The sequence below is a fragment of the Aptenodytes forsteri genome, unplaced genomic scaffold (genome assembly GCF_000699145.1).
Source record: "Aptenodytes forsteri isolate BGI_AS27 unplaced genomic scaffold, ASM69914v1 Scaffold145, whole genome shotgun sequence".
Taxonomy (NCBI): Eukaryota; Metazoa; Chordata; class Aves; order Sphenisciformes; family Spheniscidae; genus Aptenodytes; species Aptenodytes forsteri.
In genome coordinates, this window is record NW_008795122.1 from 3,944,003 (window position 1) to 3,968,730 (window position 24,728).

The window sequence follows — 24,728 nt, forward strand, 5'->3', positions numbered from 1 at the left end:
AAAGTAGCGTAGATCTAGGTACCTCAACAGATGATGTCCTCAGTGGGGTGCAGATTTCTCTTCCGGCAGTTCCTAACAACATCTCTAAGTGATGGGATATCCCTCTTTCTGCTGGCTTTGTTTCTGCTTCAGATCCTGCCTTCCAATGACTGTAACTTTTGTACCTTTCTTCTTTTGAGGGCTCTCAAGTCATCCTTACCAAGTCATCAGTGACTTAGTCTTTTATTTTCTTTAAGATACTAAGATTGCCGTGCATGATAGTCATTTCTCTGTGGGTTTTTGCTTTGCTTGAACAGTTGCCACCTTACAATAGTTGCTAGTCCTGTAGTTGGTATAAGAACTCCTTTCCTTTGCTGTGGATTTTAATCTTAATATGAAGGCAAAAAAAGGCATACCTCCAGAATAGTGTGGAGTTTCACTTCAGAACTGCACTATGGATCAGAAATGCTAAGGTGTAGATAGATGGATTAGAGACTAAGGGGACTTAGGTATTCTGTCATGAAAAGATAGCCCAGCTAACAAATTATAGCAGTGCTAGGAGGCTGGGTCGGTATTTTCCTCAGAAAGTTACTAGGACAACTACGTAACTGAGCTGGTTGTCTTATCTTTGAAATGCAAATCAAGCCCAACAGTTTACCTTTGTGAGATGCTGTATGCTGTCACTTTATGCACCATTTTTAATTAAAAAATAATTTTGAGAGAGGACATATAGAAATTGTTACTATGGAACAAATGGCCCCAGTTTTCATAGTTGTACATAATGATCTAACATTTTACTAATTAGGTCTCGTCATAATGTTTGAGTTTTTCCTGTAACTAAATTGCATGCCCTTTTTTTTCCCCCCAGACATGTGGAATGTTGATCACTAAATTAAGACTCCATTATATGGATTTTACTGTTCAATGTGTAAACCGTGTTCTTTCCGATTTGTAGATTCTTGTGGACACTGTTTGGGCTTTGTCCTACTTAACAGACGGTGGAAATGAACAGATACAAATGGTGATTGATTCAGGAGTTGTACCTTTTCTAGTTCCCCTTCTGAGTCATCAGGAGGTTAAAGTTCAAGTAAGTCTGGTTCAGTTGCTATTGAATAGTCCTTCGTAAGCTATTTTCTAAAAAATGTGCCTTAGAGTATTTATTGGTGGAGTACCAAGATGAGCATTTATAGCTACATTTGTTGCAGGTAAAACTGAACAAGTGTTGCCTACAGTGGGGAAAAAAGATTATTAAAATGAAAGACAGCTCTAACAAAACAGTTCTAATATAGTTTTTAAGTAAAGTGGCAGGTTAAACATTAACTTCCATTGTGTGATTACCAGGGGTGCCTTCCTTTTGTAGTCCTAAAAGATTTAATGACGACAGATTTTACGTTTTCCAGAATTCAAGTTATATGCACTCTTTCTGTTGCTGCATACATGGTTGTGCATATTCTGTCTGAATAGCTCATGGAAATCAAGTAATACTTGAGGACCTTTTGAATGTTAAAATATTTGCAGATGCCGAGTCCTTTTAGTAAAGTAAATTTCTAATTAGCTACAAAAGGTAGGTTAACTGAGCTTGTCCGATTTAATTTCAAAGGCAAAGAGAAACTAAAAGTTAGTTAATGTGTGCTTGATTTTTATAAACCAACCGTTGTAATTGGGAGCTTTTTTTATGTATCTGTGCATTTGTCATGTTTGTTTAGTTTGTACATTGGATGAGACTTGGCTGTATTGAAATTTGTCAGACCAGTTCACTTGATGAAAAGGAGTCTCTCCAGTATTCTGTCACTTGTAAAGCATTTACTAACCAATACATAAAGATATAAAGTCCATTTCTGAAAGTCAACTGAGAGTCAATAAGAAGAAAAGTAGTCGTGGGTTTTTTAATTCTGTACTGGAGAGCTGAATGGAGAAGGAAGCAACCTTGGTGGACATAGTCAAAGCCTAGAAACAGTTAATGTAATTTTGACTCTTCTATAAGATAAAAACTCTTCTATGAATTAACTCTTCTATTGTTTTAATATTCTTCTAATTTCTCATCTTTACACTTTCTGAGTTGAGCTGCAGTGCGTCTATTCAGTAAAATGCTGTACTGTGTGTTTCTGTTTTGATGAAACAGTACCCATTTTTAGGATGTAGCTCAGAGGATGAAGTGCTAAATTGTATTTTGCAAAGTGTTTTTATAAAGAGATGTCTTAAAATGATGTTTGTTTTAGCATAAGTAACAGCAATGTCTTTAACATGCAATTTTTTTTCCTTCCCACTTTGGATATTCAGACAGCAGCACTGAGAGCAGTAGGCAACATAGTAACTGGTACTGATGAACAGACACAAGTTGTTCTCAATTGTGATGTTTTGTCTTATTTCCCAAATCTCCTGACGCATCCAAAAGAGAAGATAAATAAGGTATGATTTGTTTCTTCCTAACTTAATCTTTTTGTTTAAGAAATAAAACAGTAGTCTGTAGAATATTACAGAAGAATTTCTTACAGCTATTATTTCCGGCATGTGAGCAATTTAGTATAAAGATGCAGCCTTTGAGGCTGATGCTTAATTAGGACTAAAGCCAAACAGCCATAGTGAGGATCCATGCATTGGTGTTGATGCCTAGTGCTTTTTGGGAGGACTGATGGTTTTTGCTTTGGAGCATGATACTTTTTTTTCATTTGCAAAGTGAGTAACTGGCTAACGTGCATTATAGTTTTTCATAACTAAAGAGTGTTACTTTTTGTTGAGTCCAGTGAGTTGAGTAAGATTGATCCAGTTTTTCCACTCCACCTTTTCATAGTGGAGTTTGTTCTCTTGTCCAACTTCACCTTCAAGGAAGTAGGGACTACCACTGTCCTTTTCTGAAAACGGTCCCTGCATTTCCTCTCCTTCCTTTTGGCAGAGGTAACTTCGCTGCTGCAAGGACTGGATGGAATAGGGGGAGTTAGATGAAAGTGGTCAGTGCCCTCTTTTCCACAGCTGTATTTCATGTTATTTGCATTTTTGGTTTTTTTAATCATCATGCCATCTTCCACTGCAAAGATGGGGCTGGCTGAAGAGGAGGCTTTTTTGTTTAGCTTACGTGATTCCCCTATTTAGTGTACCATTGAGGGGAAAACTGTTTGTGAGGAAGCTCTGTTTCTTCAGGCCCTGTCAACTGCCAAGAGGTCTGAAGAAGTTATCCTTGACAGTTCAAACTGCTGTGATTTGTTTCTGCCTGCCCTTCTAGCTGTCAGAAAAGAATGATGAAGAGCTCCTTTTGAATGCCAAGAAAGGAATTATTTTTGTATAAGGGGAATCTATAAATGCTTTGAGTTTTGTTTTAAGTGTGTGTTGTGAGGGGCAAATACAAATAAAAGCCAGATATACATCCCTAAAAAATGAAACCCATTATGTTTTTTTCCTGAAGTACTTCACAATTGGTGGCTTGCCACATCTGTTTGTTTTTAACTTAAGACTGGAGCCTTTTTAAGATGTTCTGGATTGCCTTGACACATATCACCCTTTGTAACCAGGAATTTGTAACTACCATTAGATAGATGTTAGCTATGCCGATGAACCACCTGAAGGAGATAACTGCTGAGTAAGGTCTCAGGACTGAGAGTCCTGTCTGATACTTAATGGGAGGCCTTGAATGAGCTTTCGGAGCTGCACTTCATGTTTCAGGAAGAAAACGGGAGCTGGAGTTGGTCTTCCTTGTATCAGCACAGAAAGCTACTACTGAGCTGTTAAATATTACAGGATAGGTCCTTTTTTATATGAGGTTTTACCAGTTTTCCTATTTTCTTTGCAAAACTGTTCTCAAGTTTAAAACATGGCTGTGACTCCAGCAGTACAAAGTGGATATAAGCTTTAAGTCAGTATTGCTCCCAGTGTATGGAGACACTCCTTGTGTAAGTAATAATCTGGCCCTGTGAATTAATCATATCAATTTTACATTGATCCCCTGTGTGTTTGGCTTTCACAGTGCAATAAAAGTTTCTGTGCTAAAAGTGCTATTGGGGATGAAACCTGGAGACTCTGTTTAGTGATTGGTCATGGTACGATTTTAGGTTTTGAGGTTGTTTTGTTTGGCTGGGTTTTTTTTTTATCTGTTGACTTTTTTAAAGTGTTTTGCTTTTTTTATTTTGTCCAATTGTAGGAAGCAGTTTGGTTCCTTTCCAATATCACAGCAGGAAACCAGCAACAAGTCCAGGCTGTAATAGATGCTGGGCTAATCCCTATGATCATACACCAGCTGGCTAAGGTCAGTCAAACTATCAGCTATGCGAGTTGTCATCCTCTTTTTATAAATCTGACATGAGGAGTCTGTGATTTTTAATAATAAGCTTGACAGATGTTTCCATGCTGATTTTAATGAGCTATTAATTTTATTTTTCAGGGGGACTTTGGAACACAAAAGGAAGCTGCTTGGGCAATTAGCAATTTGACAATAAGTGGGAGAAAAGATCAGGTATGTGTAGTGGGATTTCAAATTGTCACTAAAACATTGCACATGCAGCCATTTGTAAGCAGCACAATGTTGAAAGCCTGTTTCTTTCAATTATTTAGGTTGAATACCTTGTACAGCAAAATGTAATCCCACCATTCTGCAATCTACTCTCAGTAAAGGATTCTCAAGTGGTACAGGTGGTGCTGGATGGTCTGAAAAACATCCTGATAATGGCTGGTGATGAGGCTAGCACAATAGCTGAAATTATAGAAGAGTGTGGAGGTAAGTGCTTATTAGGCTTTTAAAAAATTTAATTTGCTGGATATTATTCTGTCTTCCCCTTGCTGATGTTGATATTTACTACAGCATTTTTTTACCATGGGCTGTTTGAATACGCAAGTGAGACTTTTGTAATGAGAAATGACTTTTTTTTTTTTTCTATCTAGTTTGGTTTAAAGATGGTCATGTTGGAGGCAATTGTTGAAGGAGCTTTCTGTAGCTTAGGGTTTTTTTAGGTTTAAATGAGAATCGTACTTCATTTGATTATTGTATATACATTGTTCTGTGGTAAAAAACACAATTCTTGCTTTAGTTCATTGCCTTGGAAGCAGTTGTTAGGATCACCATTTCATTACAGACCAAAGCAGGATGAGGAGTCTTTTGGATATTGCAATCCAAGTTTTAACACATGCTAATTAATGTATTATAGTAAGATGGCAGTAAAAGGATGTTGAAGAACGTACTACACTGGAAGTTTTTCCCTTGTATTATTCCATACTCAGTTTAAAAATGGGACTAGTCTTGGTGTGAGGCTTTGTTGCCTGTTGTTTTAAACTCGTATGCAACACACAAATGTAGCCACTTCTTTTTGGTGATATACAGAAAGCACAATGACTAAAACAAAAGCTGTGTAGTAGACAGAAGTCGTCTTAAAAAAATTAAATACAGAGAGTTTTATCTAAAAAGAGAGGATTATCCCTTGTTCATAAAATGGGATATTCCATGGCATGCAAAGGTTCACAAACTATTTCTCTTCCCTTTTAGAGACAAAGATAGCTACTGTGTAGATAATATTTGCAAACTGAGCTACATCTTTTCTAGTATGTTTCAGTAGTAATGTTTCATTATTTTTCTTAGTTTTTTCAAAGTAGTCAGTAACTCCAGTTTAAACTTGTAAACCTCTTCTCCGTTTTCTTTTATTCAGGGTTAGAGAAAATTGAAGCCTTGCAACAGCATGAGAATGAAGACATTTATAAACTAGCATTTGAAATCATAGATCAGTATTTCTCTGGTGATGATGTAAGTATGCTAAAGATTGAAGCGTATATGCGCTGTGCTGTTAGCTAAGTAAGTACATTGTCATTGTTCCTCAGTTCCAATTGTCATGAACATATAGGTTATCTGGGAAGTCAGTTTTCCTGCTCCTTTTTCAGTACAGCTTCCCTTAATTGGAAGTCTTTGAAGAGTTTCTCAATATCAAGAATTTTCTTTAGCGACATCAAGATGACTACTCTGGTTTTGCCTAATAAATTGACACTGACCTAATTTTGTCACACTGACATGTAAATTGACATGTAACTACTTGTGATTAGAATATAAACAGTTCTCTGGCTCTCCTTTTTACTTTCTCGTACATCAGTCTTTGGAGGGGGGGAGTGGATCCTTACTTTCAGATAGATTACTGTATTTCAGCTCTATAATTGCTCAGTCTGGGTTCTGCATTGAAAAGAGTCATCAAAACTGTTAACACTTTCTGCAACTGATTGATCTAGATCATCTGATACTTTGTTGCACCCTGATTAGGTATTTTGACCCTTTGGGGTCAAATTTGTGTGCTTGTGTTTGCTGAGTGCCTCAGAAGCACTTCAACAAGCAATTTGAAGACAAATAATAATTATCTTTTCTAGGCCATCCAGTGTGTCTGTAGTTCTGCAGCCTAGCAGAACTATGTCTTCAGTTCTTCTCTTAAATTGAACTCTTCAGATACCAGCTCTAACTTTAGGACTTGTTAATTTTCAATTCATGGGCCCATCAAGTGATTGCGAAGTTAGTCACGAACTTAAGATATGTGAAAAGTTCCCTATGCTTGTAATGATTCTGTGAGCAGTGTCTAATAGTCTCCATAATGGCTCTGAGACTTCTGTAGCTAACTGAAGAGCACAGTCTAGTTGGTGCGGGTGGAAAAATACCCCTTTTGAGGTTAGTACTCCCTTTTGTGCATTTACTTTTTATATAAACTAATGCAATTTAATCTTCGCCTGATTTGCTGAATTTACCTCCTTTACTCAGGAGCAAGACTTTACTTCAGATTATTGTTCATACTGTTACCATGTTTTCTGGGGCTTCTGAAACTTGAAATTGTAGAAATTCCATGATTAGGAGATAGGAGTTAAAACATAAACCCAGACAGATTTTCAGGCAGTAACTGTAAGTAGGCAAATAACCCTTGTCATTTGAGGACTGGTGCAAAAATAACACAGAAAAAAATCCAAATTGCCCTAGGGAGACAAGAGACTGGTTATGTTAGCCTGCTTTTGGCAATGTTAAGATTGACTGCCCAGGAGTATTCCTGCCTTCTGTCACTTCAGGATCTTCTGTATTCTCATGAGATGTTGCTGGCTACTACATACCCCTTCATTGTTAATCCCATCTGCTCGTTTGCTGAGCCCTGTGAAGTGCACAGGCCTGTACTTTAGGACCAGCACTAATGGCTTCCTGACTTTAGTTTTTGTGTTAAAGGCATGTGAACTTAGGTAACGTTACTTGGTAGTACCCCTGCAGAAGGCGGAAGTGCTAATTTATCAACTTACAAACGTTTTGCAAAGCATTTTGAAACCGGATTCGATCTTCATTTGGGCATGACATGCCCCACTCTTCCTCCTGCTGATGGTTGCTGTCGCCAAAGGCCTTAATCTCTTCCCTCCAATTTAGGTATTGTCACCCAAAGTAAAGAGAAACAAAGATTTTTAGGTGAGTCAGTTCTGATGTCCGCACTACTCCAAGGCCAGATCTCAGAAAGCTATTTAGACCCCCCCACACAAGGGCTCTTACCTGCTTCAGAATGACACACGGTTTGAAACGAGGCATGTGGCTCCTGCAGCCTGGTTTGTAGAGGTGGCATGTTCGGAGAGTAGATGCAGTTGGTGATTTGGAGGAGGACGGGTGGGGTTTGAAGTTGTGTGTATTTATGCTACTGACCATGTTATGTGCTGTTCCTAGAGGCAGTAGATACCTAAATTCTAACAGCTGTGAGGAAGTTGGGTGAAGTTGGATACTGACGCCTTTCATTCTATATCCATAGAGCAATGAAGTACTTTTGGTTTAAAAAAAAAAAAATTCAGATTGCGCTTATGAGAGCTATATAAAACTGCTCTGAAATGAGTAATTCTAAATCCTTCAGATTCTGATAGGAGATACTGAGTACTCTTTTAAGCTTTATGTAAGTCTTTCTATCAGCTGCCGATAAAAATGATTTTCATGTTGAAAGAAAACAGAAAGTACAAAACTAATTTTGGAATTCACAACTAGTGATTAGCCAACTCCAGAAGTACTAAAAATTGGCATTGAAAATTAAATCGTACAGCTAAAATAGCAACTGCTTTGACCCAGCGGCAACCCAGTCTCTAACCGTTACAATTTTCTGTTTCCCTAATGGTATTAGAACAGAGTTGATACGTTGTTCTTTTTAAACATATTTGAGGAATTGAGTTGCAAAAACTGATCCAATTTTATTGCAATAATGTTTAAAAAAAAAAAAGAAAATATGAACATTTGTGAATCTCTTCTACGTGTACTGAATTGCCCAGGGATCTGGCCTCTCATGTATTTTTGTTGTTGTATTTTATAGATCGATGAAGATCCCAGTCTCATTCCTGAAGCCACTCAAGGAGGTACTTACAACTTTGATCCAACAGCCAACCTTCAAACAAAAGAATTTAATTTTTAAGTTCAAAAAAGTGCAGCTTCTCTGTCCCACACCAGTATGAAGCACCACCAGATGGCTACCAAGTGAAGAAACAAAAGGCTCCAAGACACACATGCCTCTTCGTTTTGATGCTTCTAAAGCAAGCCATGTATCGGTCACTTTGCAGTTGCCAAACGTCACTATCACATGGACTGTAAATGCATATGCATGATCTCTTAAACTGTTTCAGAATTCTTTTTAACAGTCCCAACTACCTTTTTTTGCCTTTTTCCTGGTGCCACATGCTGACAACCGCAATCTGCAGTTTTGTTAAGAATATTCCATAGTGGTGGCACATTGGCTTTCCACGGAAAAGTAGCTTCTTTGGAAAATGGTGCGCTGTGGATCAAGACACTTTGGTATGATGCGTACATTTTGGAAGACTTTACAGGGGCCCAGTTTGCTCTGAGCCTCCATCATCGTCCTCCACAAACATATTTTCATATACTTTATGTGGAAGAATAGATTCAAAAATGCAAGCCAAATGAATTTCATTGGTGAAACTGAAATAAAAGTAACTTAAAAAAACAAACAAACAAAAAACTTGGCAATTGATTAAACACTTAAGTTTAAAACAAACAAAAAAACTACTTCAGCTATCAATAATTGATGTGTGTTCATTAACTGCCTCAGAAACCAGGGTTGGAGAATGAACTGTAGATTTGGACTGGTAAAGCTTTTGCCATTATACCTAATTTTTGAGAACAGCGAGCCCTATTTGACCACTCACTTCAGCCTGTGTGTTCCTGCTGTTTTGAAGTAATCAAATGCTGTGCATGGTATTTTACCTGAGCTACAACCTGTTATGGACTTGAACTTCTGTTTAAGCTGAAAGCAAGAGTCCCAGACTGTAGGAGAAAAAAAAAAAAAAAAATCTGTCCAAAAATGTATTAGTTAAAAAGAATCTTGCTTTCAACTTTCAGTAGTCAATATATTTTGTTTTAAATTGATAATTGGATATGGTTGATTTATATTGGGTTTAAACTGTGGAGCTTTCATGTTTACTGTAATTTAGTCTTAAACTATTTTTTACTTAGTAACCAGTGCTTATGATGATGTGGTTGGCAACAAACCAGCAACTACTTAGAAGCGTCATAAAAGCTTCATTCTTGGAGTATTGGAAGAGTAATTCAGAAATTAGTCTCAAATCTTATTCACGTGATTAAAAAAGATACAAACTGGTTGATGTGTGAGGCTGTATGGAAGCTGCCGTTATTCAGCATAAACCTGATGTGCAGCGCACATTAAATAACTTTACATAAGGTATGTGAGGTCACTGCTTTTGGAAAATCGTCTGACCCAGTCATTTTCAAAGGGATTTTGGTATTGCTGGGGTGAAGATCGATAATTCTGAAATTCTGTAAGCTATCACACAAACTGGTTTTGTTGCTGTTGTTTACTGGGTGTAATTTCCCAATGCATTGATGTGAAGGGATAGAAAAATCTAAACTAATTTAGTTATTGGATGTGGGTTGTATTTACTGTGATGAAGATAAGGACAGATGCCATCAGAGCTTTGTGGATCAGCTGTTTTTCCACTGATGAACAACGCATAGCAGGTGTGCATTCATTAAATATATATCTGCCAAGGTGGAGCCACTTTAAAGAGTGAGTTGTCTTGTATCTCAACTGGATACAAGCGTATGTTTAAACTGCAAGATTTTTACTTGCTAGATAATCTGTTTTAATATAGTGGTTTGGCCTCTGATTATTTATAGGTTTTATAAATTTTAGAATCAATTTCTCTTTAAGGTGGCTCAGATTTTTCAACTCTTGTGCACATAAAATTGAGTTGAAGTTCATTGTGCCTTTTTTCTTTTCCCAAAAGTTGAGTTGAAGCTTCATATGGTAACTGCATCCTATTCACACACTATAGTCTAAAATCTTGAAACTGTGTGGTGTTCGCTAAAAAACTAAACAATAAAAAGTCAAAGTTAGGTAAGGTCACAAAGTTTTTGTGAAATTAGAGTTCCAGCAGATGTTATTGTGAACAAATATTTCCCCCCTTCTAATGCAATTTAGTCTCCCTACATGCCATATAGACTGACGGATACCCTGTTCAGCCTGCACTCGCTGTTATCCTAGAGATTACGTACAAATTGATATCGAAACAACAGTTTTCCAGTACTGTGAAGATTTGATCCTCTTCTTGCACTCAATGCATTACATTAAAAGTGAACATCGGAGAACTGGGTAAGGCAGGACAAAGCGTTTGCTCAGTTCTTTCTGTTGTGACCTTATCAGCTTTTGATTGGGATTGCACCATTTCATAGTTAATAAAGGAAACAAAGTATATTGCTGCACTTTTACGTTTTCAGAACAGTGTTTAAAATTGCATTGTTTTTATTATTTTTTTAAACTATCAGTTAAAATAGACTAAAACGTTCTTTCAAAGAGGCATCTAAATGTGTTCCTAATTTTGTATATGGGCTTAGGTTTTGTAACCAATAAAAAGCTGCTATCAAATACTATAAAAATTCAAGAACTTATTTTGAAGATTATGAAACTGCTTAGCCTTCACAGATTGACTTAGGGGTTTTTGTCTGTGACTAGGTATTAGTCAGCAGAACTCGGCATCAAAGTTTGAAGTATGTTACAAGAATGAATAAAGTAAGCTAATGCAGTCATCCCTGAAACTTTGGATACCGTTCCAGTACGGAGTTTTATACTTTTTAAGGAGATGTTTCCCAAATGTGTAGAGGAGGCTGTGGTAAGTGGGCTGCAGCTGATCCACGTAACTGTTAATTAGTGACTTCAGTTTAAAGGTTTGAAGGCGCACCATAGTGTCAAGGAACTGTCACAGTCTTTTTCTACCTCCAGAAACGTCCTTTCCAGGCTCCCAGTGCTGGGCTGATTGCTGATTCAGCACTAATTTTAAGCTCGGGATGCAGTACTAGCAGGCCCAACTCCTTCTGCCTGCTGTGCGTTGGGAGGGGGTGTGCACCAAGACCGGCTTTAGGCAGGGGACTCGCCTTCCATGGCTCTCCGTAGCTGGGAGGGATGGCCAGCATCCCTCACCTCGGGCACGAGTGACCCCGTTGGGGTGCCGCTCGGGGAGAGATTGGAACCATCAGAGACTTGCATTGTCCAGCAGACCCCTAATTAGTACAGTCCTGCTTTAGTTACGTGACGGCACCAGTGGAGGAAAGCCTCTGGAACTGCTTGAAGGGTGCCTGCGACTCTGCAGCTGTGGCTTTGCCATCCCTGCTCCGTGTCAGTCGGGTGAGTCACCTGGAGAAGCCCCTCTCTCTCCATGGGTGTGTTGATGATGGAGATGAGCTTCCAGTGCCGTATATAAATCCTTGCAAATGCTCTTCCATGAGGATATAAAGGATAAAGATTTCAAAAGAGCCCAACTCCCATTTCCAAAAACAGTTTAATCTCTTTGGTTCCTTCAGCTTTCAGTTGACAAAATGAAACTCTTGAATTGTGTTGGTTTTTTTGTGACCTGTTAATCATCCAGCAGTCCTACCTAGATGACTTGAAAGACACTACATTGGAATAAAGAATGCATTATTTTAAGAGACGTCTTATTTAGAAAGAATAAAACCTAGAGGATATCTTAACGTTCCCCATACTTCTAAAAATACAGACATTTCCATTTTGCTTGCTTGATCTGCTAAACAGAGAAATGAGTAGGACGACCCACTGACAGGCATATTTTTAAAAAACGCTTTAAAATCTCAGTGGACTGAATGATAGTTAAGGCCCATTTTGTTATTCTAATCTGATCTGTAACGCCCTCTAGATTCTGTGTGTGTTTCAAACTAGTCATTTCTACCAAAGCAGCCTAGTTGTGTTGTGTTCCTTCTATTTTGTTGCAGAAAAAAACCTCCCTTTTGTGGCATAATTATGCTTCTATTCAAACATATGTAGGACAACAAATTATGCCAAGCCATTAGAAAGCACTTTTCAAGAAGAAAAGGAAAAAAAAACAGTAGAAAACCATGGGCTCCAACAGGCAAAGCCTTGGAAGATTTTGCCGCAGGGGCTTGTCATGATTGCCAACGTGAACTCCACGGCAGCCCGGGCAGGGTGAGCTGGAACTGCCCGAGCTGCTCAGGTCTGCTTCACGTTACTTCAGACTGCTCAGGAAAATTGCCTCCTGTTAAGATGCGGAGTTACGAACTAGAGCAGCTTTGCACTTTCCCGATTCTGGTTTGTGTACGCGTTATCCTGCCGCAGAAGCGGTAACGGGCAGGTCTGATCTGTGCTGCTGGCTTAGACCCAGAGATCTGCAGCTGCCGCTGCAGCAGCGTCCTTTTCAAATGCAGTCATGATACAGCTTTCTTGAGCAGCTTACAAGTTCACAAAGGAACATAGGAGCTGGTTTTTTCCGACCTTAGTTTTAAAAAAGTATGTTGGGGACATTACAGCCTTGTGTATCACACCTAAGAATATTAAAACCATGATTCATGTGTTTTAAAATGAAGGCTAAAGTCTTTATTGCTCTCTGCCTTCACCCATCAGCAGTAAAATAGGGTGAATGTCACCATGCACCCTCAGAGGAAAAATTTCGTGAAGGATTTAGCCCACAGGAAGGCTCTTCCCTGGACACAGTGAGGGGACTGCAGGAGGAGGTTAGTTTTCAGTTTGTTCAGTGTACATTAAGTAGGGCCCAGGGACGCACAAAGATGCGGAAGATGGATTAACCATCCTCCTTACCAAATGGGGTCCTGCAGAAGACGGTGGTGGTTGGATCTTTCTAATGTGCTGAAATGAAGCATAAGGGAGCTCATGTCTGCATCCTAATTATTTGCAAGCTGATCATCTTTAGTGGCTTTTTTTTCCTTTTGGGTTTTTTTTCAGCCTACCTCGTGAAGCCAGATGATTCCCCCCTACAAATTCTCTGTACATGAAAAAGGAGGATGAAATTGCAGTATTTTGCCGGTGGCTTCAGCGAGTTCAATTCTGGGTTTGTGCAGGGAGGTGCTTAGGGAAGCTGCACCTCTTGCCCTGGGATTAGACCCATCACTGTTCGTTTCTGTTTGATGTAGTTTACAGCTGGTTTGCCCTGCATTTCGTACTTCTACATCCTGGTAGGGCTCCCTGAAATCTAGATACTGCCTGCATTTTATCATATTGAAAATAAGGGATAAAGTCCTTCTGTTCTCCTTGCCATGGTGACCCTAGCTTACAGGAGAATTGACCGCAGTGAGGTCTGGCCCTGTCCCCGTAATTGTGAAAGAGAGTATTTGACATTAGTTCTTTGGGAACAGTTTTTGTGGTCTTAGTTTTTGCTCTTTAGAGCACGGCAGCGTGTAAGAAATCTCAGGGAATGAAATGTGTGTACGCGGAGTCTTTGGACTTGTCAAATTCTCACATTTAAATCAAAGACATCCAAACTCTTCCAAAAATGTGTAACTTCCTCAAAAATGTAGTCTTCCAGCTTTTGCATCCCTCGATCCCTGTCATTTTTCACGTCTCTGAGCCATTGCCTTTACTGGTTTAGAACAAGTATTAAAAATAAAAATTTAAAAAATGAGAGTTTAAAAACCCACCTTTTTTCTGCATGTTTGGAAGTGGGGGGGGGGAAAAAAAGGTTCAACTGCCGCTAAAACACATGCTGATGCCTGCGTCTCACATGGAAAAATTTCCGTCCAGAGGGCTCGTTTGTGAACACTTCCAAGGAGCTGGATGTGCAGACGCTGTGTTGGACACTGAGCGATAATACTCACTTCCAGCTCTGTCTGTAATCTCAGCGTTTCAGGGCTCTGTGCTGAAATGTTTAACCCGTTGCTGAGAAAAGGGCGCAGTCCAAAAGGAGTATTTAGCAAGGTGGCATCGTGCTTCTGCAGCAGGAGCATGTTTCTACTCTCCCTGTTAATCAAACTGCTGGCATTTTAAACCTGACCTCATTGCCAGCAGCGCGGAGCCAAGTGTCTGCACTGAGCTTTGCATGGCTATCAATATCCAGGGGGCTCAACCAGAGGTCTGTGCCTGAAATATTGAAAACTGATGGAAAGGGAAGTAGTCACTGCTTGTAGTGGTCACGGTTTTCTCTGTATTTGGTATTTTAGTCAACACCTGAGCTCTCAAAATGCTCCAGGAGTTTTACTGACCTAAGCAGTTGCATATTAGCCTAAATTTAGTAGAAGAAAGATTTGGCCCTTAAAGATGGGAGAGAAAATTTGAAAATGTGAATCCTACAAGTTTAGAAATGGAAGTTTATTAACTCCATGATTCTTCTTGACGTAACCTGGGGACTGCTTCTCGTGCTTTCACTTACAGGAATACTGCTACAAGTGTTCCTCAGAGCCCTTGAGCCCGTCAGTTTTTTGCTCTTACCCCTACCCCAATCACCTACTCAAAGAGAAACGCTGCAAGCATTTAAGTGTTAACACTGAGGACCTGGGGGCTCTTTTCTTCTCCCCTCTCACTTAGAAATCATCAGAAGAATAGGTTGCTAAACTGCATCAATGTTCCTTCCAAGCTAAGTTTGTATGAGACCTAAAAGTAGCGGCAGAGGGGCAAAAGCTCCTTGCTGGGCAAGTTTCATCGCCGGCTGCAGGCTCCGTGCCCGGGGGCTGACCTCCCAAGTCAGGCTATTCCCCTCCGTTACACCTGAGAAACTGCGCATAACTTGCTCCTGACTTACTCGGTGTGTAGTTACTCAGAGCTGCGAAGCGGCCGGCTGCACGGCGGCGGGCTCGCTGCTTGTCCCTGGAAACCAAACAACTGACTTGAGGAGGTTTACTGCTTTAAGAGGCTTTTGGTGGCAGTTTGCACCTTGGGGAAGGTGACTGCTAACTTACAAGAGGTTAAAAACCGCCCCTTTGCAACATCTTATGTGGGCGTATCGCTGCATTAGGAGCTTAGGTTACTGTCACCAGATTCACTTCGGTGATAAAAGCCGAGCCGGGAGTTTAGCCGGTCTCAGCTCGTGCAGGACTGCTACAGTCAGAGCTCCCATGTGCACTTCTGCTTTGTTTCACAGATGAAAAACCGCCTGGGACAAGTAGCTCGATGACCAGCTGTGTGCTATTGGGACAGGAGCTCTGGCTGGCAGCTGCCTTCCTCCTCCGTGCGACCGGGCTCCTTCGTTTCTGCTAAAAAACAAGGAATAAACTATTTTGCCTTTGCTGAGGGCAAAGGTGGCCACTTGGCAGCGATGGACTATAAACTGAAATCTAGCTTCCCTTTTTGTAACCTGCTGCCTGCTAATTGGCAGGTATTGGAGCAGGGCACCTTGCCCCCAGGGTGTCTTGGAAATTGCAGTCTCCGTGTGGCAGCCTGAGCAGATCAGGCAAAACCTGCTCCTCAGTGTATTTTATCTGAGTACATTTGGGCTTGTTTCTCATGCTCCCAGCAGAAGGGAGGTGAAGAAAGTGTTTTGGGAAGCTTCGTACAGCTGGGCTTTGGGTCTGAAGGTCACAGGCGAGGTTTGGAACTTCCCCTGGGACTCCTCACCAGGGGCAGCCTCCTGGTGGCATCTCCATACACATTTGAGAGACTGCCTGTCCTGGCAGCTTGCAGCTCCATGACACATGTTCCCCCGTGGGACAACAGCCGCTTGGGACGCTTGCCAGTTAAGTCCTTGGCCTCAGTGCAGTGCATTGCCCCAGCACCAAGGACCTGCCACCTTCTGAAGAGCTGGAAATCTACCGCGAGGTACAACAGCTTTCCTCCAGCTCTGCAGGGATCATCTTGGTTATCAACGCAGCTTCTGGAGGACAGCTCCAGCTTTCCAGCACCACCAGCTCTGCCGGAAAGCGTCTTTCCCATCAGCTCGGTGAAGAGGTTGGAGCAAACTCCCGCAAGAGCCATGTCCTAGCCTAGACCTCACCTACCTAAACTCAGAGTTTAAAGCCTCCTTAAGTATAATGTCAGAAGAAAATGCTGAGGGGAGGCTTAATGTTTTAAACATATGAAAGGCAGCTGCAAAGCTGAAAGGAATAGATTGGTCTCCATGCCCACTGGGAATAAGACAAGAAATGCAGTCAGCGAAGGAGTCTGGGAGGGATGCTAGAAAATGTCCTACGGATAGGGAGAGAGTCACCAGAGAAATACACAACCTTTATCTTCTACCCTGTTTAAGGACAAGTCAGTGAAGTCCCGTGGGAGGGAGCGGGGGAGTGACCAGCAGACCTGGGCATGGCCATGCCTTCTTGGCGTCTCCTCTTGCCCGGTGGGTACCAGAAGTTGCATTTCCCTGGGGCGATGGGAGATGAGGCCAGCGATTCCTCCAGTCTGGCACCCGACTCTGTGAGCTAGGCAGAGAACGGGCAGTTATGGCCTGGTTGCAGTACAGGAAAATAATTTATTTCGGAGGGATCTCTCCCCAGTTTATCATCGATCTGTCACACGAATTATAGTCATGCCTTTGGTATTCCTGTGCCCACAGAGCGATGCCCAAATTTGCTAAAATGGCTTGAAGTGCTGAGGGGAACATCGCTCTGCAGGCTGAAAACCACCTCTCAGGCAAGAGCTTTGCATGGTTGCAGCAGAACCAAGCCCCTGCTCACCGCTACCTCCTGGCCACCCTGGTGGGTGAAATCCCGGTCCCTCATCCCCGGCCCTCAGTGGAGAGCAGACAGCTTTGTGCAGCCTTGTGGGAAGTGGGGGGACATGGGACAGACATGTCTGGCCTGTAGTGAGCAGCATGGGCACCCAGGCGCTTCGGAGGCTTGCAGGGTGGCTGGCTGGAGGCTTGACCCCTCCAAACATGCAGGGCACGTTGGATGGAGAGGTCCCCCTTTTTTGGCTCCTGCATTTCACATCTCTCTTGCAAAAGGAGCTTGAATTTTTCCCCTCTTGCAGCAGGTGCTTTGCAGCGCTGCTCCTCTCCTGCAGGCTCCCAAATGTCACACTCAGGTGTTGTGTTGGTGCGGGCAGTGGCATGGCAAGGTAGCAGGAGGAGGGTCTGTGCCCACCAGGGCCCCCGGCACATGTTAGGGCAGGAAGGGTTTGTTGACTGCTGCAGCAGCCATCCGCACCCCTCCCTGCCGCCTGTGGTGGGACCAGCAGTCAGGGCACCCCTGTGCTGCCCGCTTGCTTTTTTTATTCCTTTAATCTGACACCTTCTGCTGGGCTTCATGAGATCTCCATTAGCTCCGTTGAAGATTACTGCCGCCTGGTGGGACCAGCAGTCAGGGCACCCCTGTGCTGCCCGCTTGCTTTTTTTATTCCTTTAATCTGACACCTTCTGCTGGGCTTCATGAGATCTCCATTAGCTCCGTTGAAGATTAAATGCATTTCAGCCTGAGCAGCAGTGTTTGTTGGGCATGGTGTTTCAGTTATGGCTGCGGACAGACCAACGCACACTTCTGCAGCAATTCCTGCAGTGTGGGAATCTCGGCGCCTTCACAGTTTTCTGGAAGTTTGCTCCCCAGACAGGTCCCTCAGCTCAAGAGCCCCTTGTTCCCAGTCCCTCCTGCTTGCTGAGGGTGTTTCCTCAGGCGAGAGCAGGTGTTAGGCAGGATGCTGCTGCTGAGGAGCTTGGATAGGACAGCAGGGGAAAAACACATTCTTTTGCTTCCAGGTCATTTGGAAAAAAAAAGGTGTCCTCCTTACCCAAAGCCTGCTGTGGCTGTAATCCACCAAGTGCTAAACCAGCGTGAAGGCACGGCGAGATTCCCACCGACCGTTCCTGCAATTGATTCAGGTGAGCATCACCCACACATCGCCAAAGCTGGAATGACAAAGTCTCCTAGAAAAATTACCGTAGCTTTTAAAAATTATTTTTATATCACTGCTTCTAAACCTTTAGAAATTAAAAGGAAACTTTTATGGAGCACTGATAGTTTCTGTTTCTGGGAAGATATTTGTCCTGAAGCTACAGTGTGGAGCATGTACTGCCGTATGGGCTGTGGCTTATTCCCTTGGACTGAATGTGCTGCGTTCAGTTGCTGAATACAGAGATGTGTGGTGCTGGGAATACATAATGCTGTGGCCCAAACTAGGTATAAATAAAGCAAAATCCAGGCAGGACGTGACAAAAACAAACAGTCTGACCCCGACTTCTTAATTTTCTTGACTCCATAGTTGATGACTTTAATGAGGCAGCCTGGTTTGGGTGTAGCTTTTGTTTTGCAGCTGAAACTTCCTGCACTGTCCCTGGTTTTTAGGGTTTGGGGGTTTGTTTAGCTTTTTTTTTAACAGATGTATTATTTACATTGCTACCTTATCTTTTTTCCTTTTTAAAAGGTTGACGTGACTTTTAGTGCAGTAGTTGTACTAGCATCATGGGTATAACATGCAGTCTCGAAATTCACCACAAGTATGTTCTCAAAAGCTCTTTCCTTGCCCCTGTGTTCTTTCCTGGGGCACATCACCTCCAAGAAAATGGCAAGAAGCTCCATTAAGTTCCAGCACCAAAATGAGACTGAAATCATTTAATTAGGATGCATCTCCCATGAGGAAGATGGCAGAGACCGTGATATGCTCACGTGTGGCTGGAGCGCTAGTGGCTGTGAACCGGGTGGCTGGGGAACCGCATCTCAGCAGACTGCTGCCCGTGACGAGATCAAAGTGACAGGCAAAAGCAGGGCGAGCCAGGGCCAGCCCCGAGGATGCAGTAAGGCACAGCCTGCCATAAGCCATTCTGTGGTGTTTTCAGCTTCTCCCTCTGGCCGAGGCCCTGATCTTTCCCGGAGAGTTAACGCTCGCCAGGGTGCCCACTGTATTTTGCAAAGGACCTGTTCTCCTGCAGTTTTCCTGCATTAGTGCTTTCCTGTCAGCAGCGGCGCGTGAGATCCCATGCAGCGGTGGAGGTGGCTAATGGGGTCTTCAGCTCTGGAAGGGGAGGGAACAACAAGGTCATTTGTTACCTCTGCTGGTGGTGCTGGGGGGATAGATGGCAACGTGAGCAATTTTTTAATATGGGATGAAGATAGGGTGCAGAAAAGAACAACAAAAATATTGAGGCTGTTTTCTTTATCGAAGACAGAGCGGCATCTGATTGAAGTAAGTCACAAGTGCAGGGAGAAAATACGGGAGAATAAAGGTCTCTGTAAGGGAGAAAGCCCAGGGGGAACCAAGGGGCTGAACCAGCGCCTTTCTGCCAGGCTGTGGTGCCCATATCGTCCTAAGCCCTGGGGTTGCCCTCAGCCACCTCCACCCGAATGCACCCCCCACCCTCCCAGTCGTTCCCATGTGCTGTCTTTGAAGAGCTGCTTTTTCTCGGGGGCACGGCAGACGTTGTCTCCATCCCTCTCGGGGCAGCTCTGGAGGCTCGGGACCGCTTTCCCGTGATTGCAGCCCAAAACCTGCTCTTCCTTGCTGAGCTTCCCTTGCTTTGCTGGTGACGGGTCCATCCTGTCTTGCAGAAATGGGGCATCCTTGGGAATGGTCTGTCATATTTTGCCTCTGTATTGACCTTCCCCCAGAACAGGGGGAAGCTGCTTCTCCATCCTCAACCCTGAGGCATGCTGTGCAGATACCTTACAACTGGTGCGGTGCTGGACTCCTGCTCCAGCCCTGTACTGACCCAAACCTCATGTCTCTGGAAATACTGCCTGTGTTGGGGGATGGACTTTTAGCATGGGTCTTCATTTACACTATTATCAAAGAAAAGGACTACTGTTAAGTGCTGTCAAAAGGCAGAAAATAATGAGGAGTAAAGTGCGTGTCTTTATGAGCAGAATAGACCCTCCACCTGATCGCACGCCCCCGGGAAATGAGGGCCCCAGCTCTGCTCTCAGCTGGTATTTTTCTTCCCGAGGAAACCTCCAGTGTGGTCTTTCCAAAGTCCTTTCCCTCCATTATCAAACCTCACGTGGGCCCGTGTGAGTTTGTCCTCCCATTGCAGAAACCAGTAGCTTCATAACCCCACCACGGTTTGGTTAAAAAGCAAATATTGCTCCTACATCCAAGGCAAAGCGGAGCGTTACCGCAGAGCTGCCGATAGCCAAGCGGTTTTTGTTTGTGTGAGTGGTTGCGGCCTGTTGAAAAAACCCTCGTTACCACATCCAAATGCGGTTAGCCAGCACAGGCCAAAAAAAATTTAATAAAAATCTGAGGCCTAAGGGAGAATTTAAGAACAGTTCATCAGCTCTGGGAGCTCCAGGGAGATTGTTTCTCACAGCAATTAGCAGAGACGACGTTGATGGTGCTGGACTGATTTAAAGCATTAGAGCTTTGGGGGTGACAGGTGTCGGATTGGGTCGGAGCAGAGGTTTACGCTTCTGGTCCGACCACAGAGAGGCAGGCAGGGGCGCGGGCAGAGGTCTGGGTCAGCATTGCCTTTCACATCAGATGGCTAATTTATCTTTTTTTTTTTCCTTTTTGCAGGAATTTCATACAAATTTCGCATTGTGTGAAGTACGAGGTGGGGGGATGACGTGCTCCCAGCCATGGGTGCATTGCTGAGGTCCTAACCCAAATGCCAGCCTTCACCTGGCATTTTTAACGTTATCTGGACGGCAAGCTCAGGGCTGCGGCTCAAGCAAACGCATCACGAACAAATCAAGTATCGGAAAATTTAGATGAAGGCCAGTTAATTAAGCCTTTGAAGGCTGTCATGTCTTGAACTGTAGTTTGTCATTTGTCTTAGTCATAATTGCATGACTGGTTTTTAATACCATTTGGCAAGGTTATTAGGTTTTTTTGAGAGGTGGCATCACACATGGTTTTACTCCTTGTTTTTTCTTGGTGAGTTACATGCGGTGAATCTTTCTAGGTGGTATTTCAGGGTTTCTTTAAGAGGAAGAAATTAATTTACAGCCGTTAGGTATATTAAAATGACAATTAAGACATTCCACTGCGTTACACAGCCTGTCTCCTAACAAAAGGGTTTTTTTTTCAATCTTTTTTTTCATGTTGCATTTGAAAAGAAATCTCTTCTTAGCTTTTTTTAAAATTCTTATTGACCTTTTTTCCCCCAGGCCTTTCCCAGGTCTCTGGCTGCTGCCCTAACACTCTTCTCCCGGCATTACAGCTGGTCACAGCTCCTTCTCATGCGCCCTGTGGCTGCCTGTTCCCTCTTTAAATAGTTCATTGGCAACCATTCATGCCCTCGCCCTGCAGCCCTGGGATCGCCTGGTTCCCCTCTGATCTCAGGCCCTTCAGCAAGACCATGGTGAAATCCATCAGAGAAGCCCCGTCAGTAACTGCGGGGCAAATGCCATGTAGGTCCATCCAAAAACAAAGAAACAGTGCCAAGAGCAGAAATCAGCTAACGCACAAGTAGAAACCGTTTTGTGTCATGGGTTGGCTGAAATATGGAAGTTGTGAAGAGACCGGCGAAAAGGTGAATCGTCCTTCCTGTACTGGTTTTTAATGTTGGTTGTTTTTTTTCCAGCTTGCTGCTTTCCTTCTCTCTGGGGGCGGATGGAAAACTCCTTGTCAGAAATTAAGAAATAAATCTGCACGGAATTCATAGTCATGAAAAGGGTTTGTTGAAGCTGCTTTAAAAACCAGTCCCACAGAAATGTTAGTAAATCCGTGAGTAATTAGCTGTGTCCTTTCATAAAGAGTGTGAAAGATGACCAAAGTGTCTCGGCTGTCCTGGAGGCAGCTCCTGCTGCAGTGATCCCTGCAAAGCAGAGAAGGGATGGGAGGTCCCAGGGCTGGAGGAGCTGATAGCCCTGGGCAAGGAGGCTGCTCTGACAGCTCCAAGCAAGGGCAGATACTTACCAGTATGGCTTTTCTCAGTGGAGTGGTGACCTGGAAGATTAATGCACAATTATGGATTCTGGTTACGTTACTGTAAAGGTTACCAGAGTGCCTCTAAAGGTGTTGGGTTGTTGAACCTCCATCCTTGGAGGCATTCAACACTGCTGCACCAGGCCTTAAGCAACCTGATTTAAGCAGGGTATCGGACCAGATGTCCCTTCCAAACCTTGCTATCCTATGAATCGGCCACTTTGCCAATACATTTAGCTCATAACCACCAGATTCAAGATCATGGAAAAGCAGACCACATTAACAACTAAATACTGACCAGGTCAGTTAAAGAGAGCTGATGAAACTGTAGGAAGCTACTAGCAGAGTCTGGAGGCGGGATGCAAGTTATAACCAGGGTGGTAGGGGAAAAAACCAGCAGTGAAACTATTCCCAAGCAATACTTTTCCTTTATAAAGAGAGCCAAATAAATTCTTGTTGCTGAAAAAAAACCAGAAAGGAAATAAAAGAGAAACAGCCTGCTGTTCCAAACATCTCCTTTTGGCTTTGAGATAGCCAACATCAGGGATAGCAAGTGGATGGATTTAGCATCCAGAAAAGCTGCTAAAAAGGAACCTTGAGCAACCAAAGCGGGCTCTGGGGCCAATAATCCAAAAGATACTTCAAATTTGTGAGGAACCTGAAACAAGAAAGTGTCCTATGGATTTTTCTTTTGCCTGCTACTAAGAGAGAAGCTGTGTTATTTTAGAAATCAGCGCAGAGGCTGTGACATCTATCACACACCCAGGAAGATGGAAACTGTAAGTTCGAGGGTGCCCTCCTGGCTGGAGTCCCTAAGTGCAGATGTTTAAGGGATTAATACCGCTCCATGTGGCAGCAGATCTCCTGCAGAATTACCAAGAAAAAGAGGCAACAAACTTCCCTCCCTAGAGCTGGCTTCCTCCTGCAAACCTCCACGCCGCTCCTTTTGAACTGTGCAGGAGTTTTGACACTGAAGCATTTAAGTGCCATTGGGTGAGCATCCTGCAAACATTTGATTAGAGCAGTGCAGGGCTCATTAGATTGACCTCTTTTAACACGCTTTCCGACACAGGAGAGAAGAGAAAATAATTACAAGTAAACTCTGTGTTGCTGTTTCAAACATTATGACCCAGCATCGTTTTGACAGTCTCTAACAATGGCATAAATGAACTGAGTAATATGACCGAGCATCTAGAAAAGACTTATTCCAGAAAACAAGGATGGTAAATCACATGACGCCCCATGAGATGGGGTATTTTGCCAAATTACTGCTTCAGGGGAAGTGAGAACACTTTCAGTAACTGGGATGTTGCTTCATCAGTTTCAGGCATTCAGGGTTATCACTGCCAAGAACCACCCCTTCTTCCCTACCTCGCTATTTTAATTTTTAATTGGCGATATCTAACAAAGGCTGATGGTTATCCCTATTTGCTGCTAGAGGAGCCTATTTTTTCTCTTTAAAGGGCTTAAAAAACACTCATGGGGAAATAGGAAGGCTTCAGTGCCTTTTTTAACCACCAGCAGACAATCCTGTAGAGTCAAATGCACACATCAAGAGCCAAATAAGAGTAAAACATCATCAGGACAACCCTGCAGTCTGTGTTGAGTTTAAACTATTCCTGATCCCCCACCCTAATGTACAATACTCAGCTTTGTACCACATGAGATGCAAGACCAAAACACCAGCGAACTCAATAAAGAGAATTTTTTTTGGCATGGCAATATGACACAGAGCCTTTTGCATTGTGCCTCTAGGACTGGTGATCAAAACAGCTGGATGGGCCCCTGAGAAGATGTGGCTTTTTCATGTACTGGCGACTGGGTTGCATAGATGACCTGAGTTCATTCATCTCTGTCAAGATACTAGCATGTGTGCTGCCTCACAAAAACTGCTTGGTCCACCTCTGACAGCCAAATACCCAACATTGGCCTTGGAGACTTGTGTGTTAGAAGCAAACAGTGACCACCTACAACAAGCCAAAGGCAGATCAACCTGCTTATGTTAACTGCAAAGATTTAAAGACGTGATTTTGTCCTCCTTATCATGCACACAGCTTTGTCATATAATTCATTATACAATTCAGTGCTGTTTAAGTATACTCATAACCATGATCACTTAGGCCAGATCAACACTGCAGTACTATTTTATAGCATATAACAGTTCTTATATATTAACACAGCCAAAACCCGTGACTTTTTCCACTGGGAAGGATTTCTTTTATTGAGACCTTCCTATAAATGTCATATTCTGTTTCTTCATGACTGTTTAAGCCTTGTTTTCCAGCTGCTGCCTTCTACGAAATGAGGCTAATAACAGTACCAGTAACAGCTGGATGATTAATTCCTTAACAACTGTAAAATGCTCTGGTATGAACAGAAGAGGATTTCATCGTGTATTTCTCCTTGGTGTTTCTCAGTTGAATAAGTTCTTCCTTGAAAGCAGCTGACTTCTGCTGCCTGAAAATTTTGTGTCCTTTCTCTCCCCTTCCCCCACCACTTGCATTCATTTCATAATAAAGTAGGGACTACTATGAAATTTCTTAATTTTAACCCTGAATAACAGAATTTTGGGTACAGGGAGCCCTCCGGCACACATTTTATAGGTCTTTCCAATGGTAGGAAAGGACCATTGGTAGGTTCAGCAGGATCGGACAAAGACCATCACTGCAACAAGGGACCCAGCCCTATTGTGAGCTGCCAGGGGCATTTCGACTCTCCCAGATGCAGCTGAATGCAGAGAGCCCTTTGGTTACCAACTTGTCTGTGCCCATAGGTGCC

At 42.8% G+C, this 24,728-nt stretch overlaps 1 protein-coding gene across 1 annotated transcript in view; it reads left to right on the forward strand.

The window, feature by feature from the left end:
* The window catches only part of KPNA3 (karyopherin subunit alpha 3), an 86,585-nt gene extending 75,748 nt beyond the window's left edge, over nucleotides 1-10,837 (forward strand). Inside the window, exons 13-19 of the mRNA XM_009277174.2 lie at nucleotides 935-1,066; nucleotides 2,260-2,388; nucleotides 4,112-4,216; nucleotides 4,352-4,423; nucleotides 4,522-4,684; nucleotides 5,607-5,701; nucleotides 8,250-10,837. Coding sequence (XP_009275449.1) covers nucleotides 935-1,066; nucleotides 2,260-2,388; nucleotides 4,112-4,216; nucleotides 4,352-4,423; nucleotides 4,522-4,684; nucleotides 5,607-5,701; nucleotides 8,250-8,348 — 795 coding nt within the window. The 3' untranslated portion in view covers nucleotides 8,349-10,837. The remainder of the gene's footprint in view (nucleotides 1-934; nucleotides 1,067-2,259; nucleotides 2,389-4,111; nucleotides 4,217-4,351; nucleotides 4,424-4,521; nucleotides 4,685-5,606; nucleotides 5,702-8,249) is intronic.
* Nucleotides 10,838-24,728: the final 13,891 nt, after the last annotated feature.